At 35.7% G+C, this 9,808-nt stretch overlaps 1 protein-coding gene across 1 annotated transcript; it reads left to right on the top strand.

Moving 5' to 3' along the window:
- Positions 1 to 2,870: 2,870 nt before the first annotated feature.
- On the top strand, positions 2,871 to 3,774 carry LOC113240599 (flightin). Its single transcript, XM_026477938.1, has 3 exons — positions 2,871 to 2,990; positions 3,115 to 3,300; positions 3,425 to 3,774. The coding sequence occupies exons 2-3, from the start codon at positions 3,131 to 3,133 to the stop codon at positions 3,729 to 3,731; spliced, it is 477 nt and encodes a 158-aa protein (XP_026333723.1). The 5' UTR covers positions 2,871 to 2,990; positions 3,115 to 3,130; the 3' UTR covers positions 3,732 to 3,774.
- Positions 3,775 to 9,808: the final 6,034 nt, after the last annotated feature.

Raw genomic sequence — 9,808 nt, 5'->3', positions numbered from 1 at the left:
TATATATATATATATATATATATATATATATATATATATATATATATCGTAAATCGGTGGAAACGAAATATTTACCCCAAATTGAAGACACGCCGTGCCATTTTCAGTCGGTTTAGCAAATGTTAATCTGCCGCCAAAAAACGCTTGTATGGCAGCCATATTGAAAAATGATAACAAAAATAGTTTTGACCGCAAATTATACTCAAACACCATAGAGAACGCCACATACCGATTTTCAGTCGGATTAGAGCAAATTTTCATCGCTTGCGAAAAAACGCTTGTATGGCGGTCATACAGCAGTGGTGCCAGACGTGCTTAATTGGTATAGCGTCTGCCACGCTAAGCTAGGAGACGTCGGTTCGAATCCGGCTGGATGGAAGGAATTTTTTCTGTGTGTTACACTAAACACAAACTGTGAAAAGGATAAAAAATCGCAGGAAAAGTTGTCTTCAACATCAAAATTGTAAGGGTAAACTCCAATATAGTATATACAAGCTTCTTGCTTGCAACGCGATGTTCAACAAAGACAAGCTTCGAACGGGATCCTCGCGGGCGACTGTCTGTACAAAATCGCGTAAAACGATAGCGTTTTACGCGCTTTTGTATAGACACAAACGCCACACTCTTCTGTTTGAGGCTCTAAACGCACGTCGTCGGCGCATATAAAATACACCGTGTCGATAGGCTCTTAATGTTTGATCTTTGTATTAATAACATTGACTTTCAATGATTAATAATTGTAAAATATTACATAACAAATTATTTAAAATCCACGGGGTCACATTCAATATATATATTTTAAAAGTAACAATGAAATGACAAACAGTTGTGTAATTGAGATAAATTAGGTGAAGGCATTCGTTTCAAACGTATGTTGTTCTACGTTTTCAGTTTCATAATATCTTTAATAGTTGAGTGCCAACACAACAAAAAATGTTATTAGTTGAGTTACGCCGTCGTGAACATGCGTAACATCAGAGTGGAACGTGGAAATTCGCCAACCCGCCACGCAAAGCTTCGTTGCCGCCGACCGCAAACATAGCAAAAATAAAATAACACATTTTTTATTTATACGGAATCCCATTGTGGTAATTCTGATGGAACTTTTAAACTTATTATTTTGCCTTTTTCTAACCAATGTATATACAGCGTTACCATAACTAACGTAATAGATATTTCAAGCGAAATTGAGTTATTAAAGGAGATCCACAACCCAACTATAGGTACTTACGCGGTTTTTTAATCGACATTTTGCAGTGAAAAAAAGTTTTAGGTGCCAATACATTGAAAGTTACCAAAATGCAAATGCATTAGTTAATACAGGGAGGACAGTATAATGGTGGATATGTTTATTAATAAATGCCAGTTAACTAAAAATAAGAACTAGTATATGATAAAATGTTAATGAGTCATACTCAATATAAAATACGCAATATAATTACCCGAAGATACTCGTTGGATAATTACTCATTGATTTCATTGAATTCAATACATTTAATTCATTAATCCTCTCAATTAATTGATTAGGTCTCAAGCTGTATAATTAGTAGGTCTATTAGGATGATATGAACTGTAGCTGCAAAACATTTTTTAAATAATACTAATGATTTGAAAATACGTGAATTTGAAACTTTACGTATATTCTATTAAAATGCCCAAAATATTGCCAACGTTCCATATTTACTTTGGTCATGGTGGCCGCCAGCCCATGGGTCTCCTAATCAATTTTAAGGTTGGTTTAAAAAACACATTTATTTATAGTTTTAAAAAAAATCATTCTTATTTATTCAAGTTGTCTAGAAATGTCACCTGATGATCAGCGGGAGACATTCGAATGTCACAAGTAAACAAGCTTAATATAGTCGTCCTTATCATCAATAAAAACTATGAATAAAAATAGTGCAGTATGCAACACAACGTGGCCTTATTTGGATTTCACATGACATTTATCTCTACTGATTTATCATCAACTCATTTGTACGTTGCACTGCTGGGCACGTATCTCCTCTCAGGAGACTGTTTTGGTCGTAGACCGCCACCCCGACATAATGCGGATTGAGAACTTTGCACTTTTTCCGAGAGTTGTGAGACTTAGACTACCACAGCTTCATTGATTACAAGTAGGAGTAAGTATATTATATTCCACATAATCACACCAGTTGTCTGGTATCGTATTCTTTGTACCGTTATTTCCTGGTTCTAGGTAAGCATGAACCAAAATCAAATTTGGAAGCTGACAATGTAATGCTACATACAACACATGCCTCTTGTCACAATGAGTTAGAGATTCGTCCGGTTTAACATACATGTGACTTTACCTTACCTTACCATATAAGCCTTTTTGGATCACGAGATAGTACTCATTGGACTAATTACTTTATCGCTGAATCGTTGAACTAAGCCTCGCGAGGTAATATTTGCTCGATGACAGTAAAGGACACTATAATAACATTTTTCCAAAATATGGAATATTAAGCAGTTAAAAACCACCATGGCATGATTAAATGATTGTTATACTCATACTTTGTTTTAATAAATATTTTAAATTTGATCAAATAATCTACCCAATATTTATCTACATACAAGGAAAACATATTATTTCTCGTGTAAATCTCAATTATTAGAAACTTTTAAGTTTATTTAAGAGAGAAGTCACAAAATTTTAAATTGGTATCACGCAAGAATTACTCAGTGCGAAACTGTAAGCGCATCAATCATCAGAGCAATTTCCTAGTCGGCGCGGGCGTGTAACGTAAAAAATGCAACTTTTGGCACATCACTCGAAAACGATGAGGAATTCGCCGATACGATGCACGGTCAACGCATTGACAGAACATCATTGGCAGCTCTTACAAACATAGTAGCGCTTGCGACAGCCAGGTGGGGTCGAAGGGAGATATATCGGGAGGTTGCGTGCGCACTCAGGGGACGATCTGATCAGTCGTACACGAACGATCATCCGCTCCACACGCTTCTCCGATCCCAGTTAGGTCTGTGTTCCGCAACTTGTGATACGCGTTCCACAATTGTGTACTTTCGCTCAAGTTCAAGTGCAACAAAGCAAACCACCGTGCAGTGTTCAGAGTAAATAACGAAGTGATTTTTCATCTATAGAGTACCCCCGAGCGAGATGTGGGATGACGTGATAGAAGAAGACACTCCCGCTCCGGAGCCTGCCCCAGAGGAAGCACCGGCAGAAGCTGCTCCGGAAGAGGCTCCCGTTGAAGCAGAACCACCAGCACCCGAAGGCATTGTAAAAGGACAAGAACCTAGGAAACTGATATTCAAACATTGGGTCAGGTACGTCTTCCCTAATAACTTTACCATACTGTTTGTAAGCCATGTAGAGAGTTTACATTCACCCTTATCATGAAACAGTATGCAATGGTGAGCCCAATTTGAACTGGATAATTAACAATTGCAGGCCCAAATTCCTCCAATATAATTACCTGTACGACTACCAACACAACTACTATGATGACGTGATCAACTACCTAGACAGACGGAACAAGGGGCTGCCAGTGGAACAACCGCGTGCGCAGACATGGGGCGAGCGCGCACTGCGCACATACCTCTCCAAAACTAATAACTCGCTGCTAGCGCGATCCTCCAGCAAGGACACGTCTCTCCTTCGCCACATCTCGTCAGGCGCCCGTTTCCACCGTTACCACAGCAAATCCCTAATCTCAAGGAAGTATTCCACGCTTGGTTTTAACACCGTCAACGTGTAGCTTCGCTTTAACACCCTTCGCTTGACATGGCTTCGCGGACTCCGCTTCAGTCGTCCCCGCGTGACCTTTCTATCGATGTTACAGGATTTCGTTGGTGTAATGCAGTCTCCTTTGATAACCGCTTCGCGGTTTACTTGTAGACTTACGAGCTGATCGGAAGCCGTCCGCATTCCTATTTTAATGTCTTGATTGAGTAAGTTAAGACAATAAACTGTTAAGTTTAAACTACATTTGTTTTATTGCAACCCTTCGCTTGCGTTTCTCTATTACTAATATTACTAAATGTATGGATCTGTTGTTTTTATCACCAAATTAGAAGAGTGCACAATTTACAAAGAGGTAATTATTCCATTCTCAACGCCAAGCGATTTCTGGACACAGCGAAGCGATTTAATGCTTATTTATTGTTACTCTTGATAAAAGCATGACTTTTGATAAATTTATAGATCGTGTCTGTTTATGAAACAACTTACAAATGTCTAAAATGATAATTATTACACAGACACACATTAGAATAAAACTGTATTTTTATAAAATATGTTTTAAAAATTCTTTTGCCAATTTACGTGAAACAAACTCACAACTTATTTTCATAATTAGTTTCTTTTCATAGCGCACGATCTGCAACGTAAACCAGTTTTAGTGTTACCTATTAATTGTATCATTCTTTCAAAAGTTAAAGCAATGTTTAAAAAAACTATCATTCAAATGATGAATCATCCTAATTGGAACTAATAACAATCAGCGCGAGTTTCCATTTTGAATAATCTTCCGTAATCGATCCAAATTACTTCGTAATTCGCTATTATTAGACTAAATTCGCTGTTACTAAACCAAATTTGACAAATGACGCTAATTAACAACGTCACGATTATAAATTGGGATGTGTATTAATAGCGCAAAAATGATCAATGATTTAATAATGGAATAATTTGTTAGGATACTTCATCAAGTTTCTCAGTTTAAAGTATTCAGAAATTAGAAGATTTAATTTTTTTGAAAAAATCACATGCAGTTGTGTTTTTTTAGTTAATTAAGTTATCTAATTATTAAAAAATTAAGTTATATAATTATATACAAAATGATTTTGTTATCTGTCAATCAACAGATATAGAGGTGATTTACTGATTTAAAAATGTCCTTTGGTTATAATTGAGTTCCAAACTTCCAATTACTTGCTTTGTTAATAATAGAGCTGACTGTCTAACAAATAACAGACATAACGTGTAAAATGACACTTAATTCATAATGTACGAGTGTCACATTTGTATGGCACATACACTCATCGCCACACGCGGTGCTTCTAGATTTCAATGTCGAGATATCTAAAATAACTTATCTTTGACAGCTCAGTGAATGTAATCATTTGGAAGATGGCCAAGAGAGTGAGCTACCTAACAGGTAAGGCGGGCAATCGGCCAAATTGAAGTTAATTAAATTTACAATGACCAACAGACCCTAGGCATCGACAGAGAAGATGGTCGAGAATAGAAGAGCCAGCTTGCGAAACAATGCATATTGCAAATGTCGCAACATTCTCATTCTCTGTTATCCTAATATTAGGGACACCATGAGAATGTATATATACACAGCTGAAATATAGAAAAAAAAAGTCCATTTAAAAACAAAAATGGTTTTAAGTTTTGTGGTTTTCGGTTTGTAAGATTTTCAGAGGGTATCTGGAAAATCAGCTCCAAGGTTTTTTATTTTCGCTTAATCGACGTAGTGCTAATACATTCTTAGATTAAAGGACATTCCAAGAATGTATATAATGTATAAAATATGAAAGTCCCGATAGTATGTTTATAAAATTTGTAAATGACTTTTCAATAGATATACGATATGCTAGTCCTGGTTTCAGTAAAGAAATGCTAGTTTTATATAAATATAATATGTTTGTTTTATTTCGGTTCTTAAATAAATCAGCTACCCATAAAATAAAACTTTAGAAATCGAAAGCAATACTAAACAAAGGCGCAGTCGAATATTATATTGATTACACTAATTTATGTAGTTGTTTTATTTACCATTCATATAAAAACGTACATGCATGTACTAAGGAGTCCCACCCGTCAGTTTGCTATAATAAAAAACCTACTTCTAGAACAGTAAAAGCATTACTTAAATGAACTGAAAGCAGTTCTCAGTATACATACATTCCCACCTCTAAACATTCTCAGTATAGAGGTGGGAAGCGCAAAGTAAAACGGCTCTCGAGTACTTGGGCCGTCCAATCACTTGCTGTTTTCGCGGTGAATCATTGAACCAGTACCAGGTTGATGATATTAATTCAATATATATTTTAATAATATACGAATACCTACTGATGAAAAGTGGCTGCCGCCGCCTTAAGGCAATTGCGATATTAAGTAATTATCCCCAACAACGCAAACAAATTATCAGTCATGGGACATCCGATCTTTCCCAAACCTTTTAGAACCGTTTGGCATTTCCACCTTAAGACTTATAAATAGGTAGAGCGCTGGTACAGGGTCAAGAGCACGTCAAGCTTGACACTTGAGATTAAATCCAACTCTATACTTACCACTTACGATAAGAACAGTCCAAAGTACGAAGAGTCAAGCTTGATGTGTTCTTGACTGTACCCAAATCGATTACAGAGAATCCTGTCACCACTAAATTAAGACGCATTCTAAATAGCTTAGTTAGAAGAACACTTATTGCTATTCATGCTGCAGAGGCCTAGTTTACCCGGCTAGCAACACTTTAGTAGAAAACAAATATTATATTTAGATTACGCTGAAGGAAAATACAGTACGAAAACCAAATGTCGGAAAAGGTTCAAATCTCTTTGAAGGTATGTTTATTTTTTTTCTAATATCAAGTGACGGGATGAATAAGTCATGCGCCTGATGGTAAGCTACACGCCTGTCCATAACAGTTGCAGTGCCACTCAGAGCTTTGATTCACAAAGATCTGAAGGGCACTGCAACTGCGCCCGTCACCGTGAGACATAAGTTAAACATTCCCATGTGTCCCCTGTTATTTCAAGTCTGCAACCCACATCGGACCAGTAGTCTCATTGATAATGTGATCCAAGTTTTTTAACACGTATCGCCAATGATAAAATATTGCAATATTACTTTGTGAAACTAAAGAGTTTTGAAAATATTACATCAGACGTAGAAACTGCTGCTCCGGTTTATTTTAACTGCTTGATATACGGTATTTTGCCTCGTGATATGCCGTCGACATTAATATCTTCTTCTTGGTCTTCTTCCTGGGTCTTCTTTATGGTAATTTACAGACTTGCCCAAAGAATAATAATAATAATGGTTTTGTCCGCAAACGGATTTGTTCCAATCAGTCTCGCTAGCAGCTTGAGTCGGTTGGATTTCAGTGGCGTGATGCTTCCAGCACAATTGCTGAAGACGATCCTGCTCCTGTTCTTCAACCTGAGTCCCTGATCCCGACCGAGTGTGCCATTGTCGGGGAATATCGCCTCTGCCATTTAAAAATTAATCTTTTAGGTCATGGAAGAGGCGAGAGTCTAAAGTAGATATCTAAAATAATAATAATAATAATAAGGTACCGCATAGCCACACCTATTGCCAGATCTCAAAATAGAGAATTCCATGTACAATGAGTCCCCGTGCAATGCAACTCCCTTCCCACAATTCCAGATGGTGCACCCGGTACTTGACAATGACCTTAGAGAAGGTCATTCCCAAAATTAGTGCTACCGGAAATCGAACCCGGACCGTCTCATACGGCTTCCTAATAACAACATTTTATTTTAATGACAAATAGTAATATAGACGTAATATAATAAGAAGATCAAAAATGAACTGTCAGTTCTCGACAGTTGCCTAAAAAGTCAAAGCCAAATTACATTGTTTAAACTTTTATAATATCATTCCTTTTAAAATTTTTAACTCGTCATTAACAAACTTTAAAACTAAGGCAAAGAAACTTAATAAGGTGTACATAAAGATGACAGAAATTTACTTTTATTTGTTTGTTACAACTTACAAAAAATATGTTTTATATAAACTTATATCCTTTTCCCATACATAGCATAAATCTATGGGTGCTTCGTATAGCTTGTTCAGGTTAAATATGAATAAATATCTATGTATTTACAAACATCACCAAGAGTTTGTTAGTCTGTCTTCTATAGAAAATCTGGTTTCTGAGTTGTTTACCTATTAAATAAAGATACACACATCAAAAGATCAAGGTATTTTTTTAATATTTGATTAATCTATTAAACTTTCAAGATTTTATTAAATGTCAGTACGTTTTACTACAATGACATACAATTACTTTTTGTGAAATTGATTACAAAGATTGAACACAGAAAAACTCAGGTTATAGCGACATCTCCAGTCAGCGATGGTTGCGTACAGGTACCTCTCTGAGTGAAGAATTAATTTCTCACAGATGGCGCTACTGCATAAAAACTCATTAAAAAACAAAGATGTGCTTGTTGCACATAGAGAAATTCGTAAGGTCGGCTGGTTCGCTCTGTGGCTTAGTTGGCATAGCGTCTGACAGGGTTTGCTAGAAGATGTCGGTTCGAATCCGGCCGGATCGAAGGTTTTTTCTAAGTATCCGGTTTTTGTTATTCATAATTACCTGATTAAAGTTAAATAAAAATCTGTACATAATATTTTTAAATTATGAAATTGATAAAACAAAAACATTCGTGCGGATAAATTACTAAAAAAAACCTGATTTTCAGTAATTTGCAGAAACTTGTTTGATACCTAGACATTTTTATGTGTATATTTAAAATTTGAATTCAATCACATATTCACGCATATTGGGCGGCTTTGCATACAGGTTACAGATTTAGTACATGATAAGGCGTATCTTTAACTAAAAATGAAAAGACTCGTGTTTATGACAAATAGAAAAATTTGTGCATTAAACAGGGTAACAAAAGAACGGATATATCATTCGTATAATGAAAGTATTTAATTTTTGTATTTATAATTGGCTTTTAGGTGAAGAGAACCATCGTGAGGAAACCTACCTGCCTAGACGTCTGTCGTCCATGTGTGTCAATTTTTTTTTGTGATTGTGACTATTTCTGGCTAATTTATAATTAAAATAACTAAATAGCTGTTCAGTGGCAAGGACTACATATAAGTAAATACCTTTAGTGTAATAAAGCCAAAAGCGATAATACCAAAGTCATAATATTCCATAATCTCAGTACAGAGTACTAAAAAAACCGACTTCAAATATCATTCATCCCATAGTTTGCCACCCTTAGGACGCATTTATTCGTCACGAATTTCATCGCCCTTACGCGCGCGTGGCCGCCGCGCAGCAACCGCACGCATCTAACTATCAAGGCAAAATACACTCTATTCATTTAGCTTTTACGTTTCAACTTTAATGAGCGTTCCGGGCGTGCGGGTTGTTGCCTAGTAAATAGATTTTAGATTCGCCATTAATGTACGTGAAAGCGTGGTAACTAGGCGGTAGCGTCGTATAACTGGGCGCTTAGGGGTGGAATATTTTCTACAAATTGAAATGGAACCACTCGGCTCCACTCGGTATCCTCTTTCCAACAAAAAGAATCATCAAAATCGGTTCACAAATGCCGGAGTTATCGCGTAACATACATAAAAAACATACAGAAGAATTGATAAGGGTTAAAAATAATACGAATAGCAGGAAACAAATTATATATATATATATATATATATATATATATATACATCTATCTTATCATATATATATCTCTTTTTATGTAATTTCGTATATATATATTTCATAATTCTTGTATTACGTAAATAAAAAAAAAGATATCGCCTAATTTCATTCATAGTATCTTTAAGCCTCCTAAAAACTTCCATTTTGCAGATGTGGCCTTATTACATTGAATGTGCGATATTTCAACTTATATCTAACGCCGGCCGTGTATGCACACGAAAATATACTTAGGTCATCTATAACACGACAAAGAAAATAACAATTTGTTTATTTAGATTATATGACAGCAACGTTTAAAATTCAAAGGAAAACGATTACATAAAAGAATATAACGTAAACAAGTCACGTTTAACCTTCAAGAATATAATTAATGATCTTAAATAGTTCCT

This window comes from Hyposmocoma kahamanoa, unplaced genomic scaffold, assembly GCF_003589595.1.
Source record: "Hyposmocoma kahamanoa isolate Upper Pololo Valley unplaced genomic scaffold, ASM358959v1 100021, whole genome shotgun sequence".
Classification (NCBI taxonomy): domain Eukaryota; kingdom Metazoa; phylum Arthropoda; class Insecta; order Lepidoptera; family Cosmopterigidae; genus Hyposmocoma; species Hyposmocoma kahamanoa.
The sequence above is the reverse complement of the archived record's forward strand: the minus strand, read 5'-3'. Positions and strand labels throughout refer to the sequence as shown.

Coding starts and splice junctions, on each gene's coding strand:
- LOC113240599 (XM_026477938.1), top strand. CDS start 3,131: ATGTGGGATGACGTGATAGAAGAAGACACTCCCGCTCCGGAGCCTGCC. Junction 3,301..3,424: donor ATATTCAAACATTGGGTCAG/GTACGTCTTCCC, acceptor TAACAATTGCAG/GCCCAAATTCCTCCAATATA.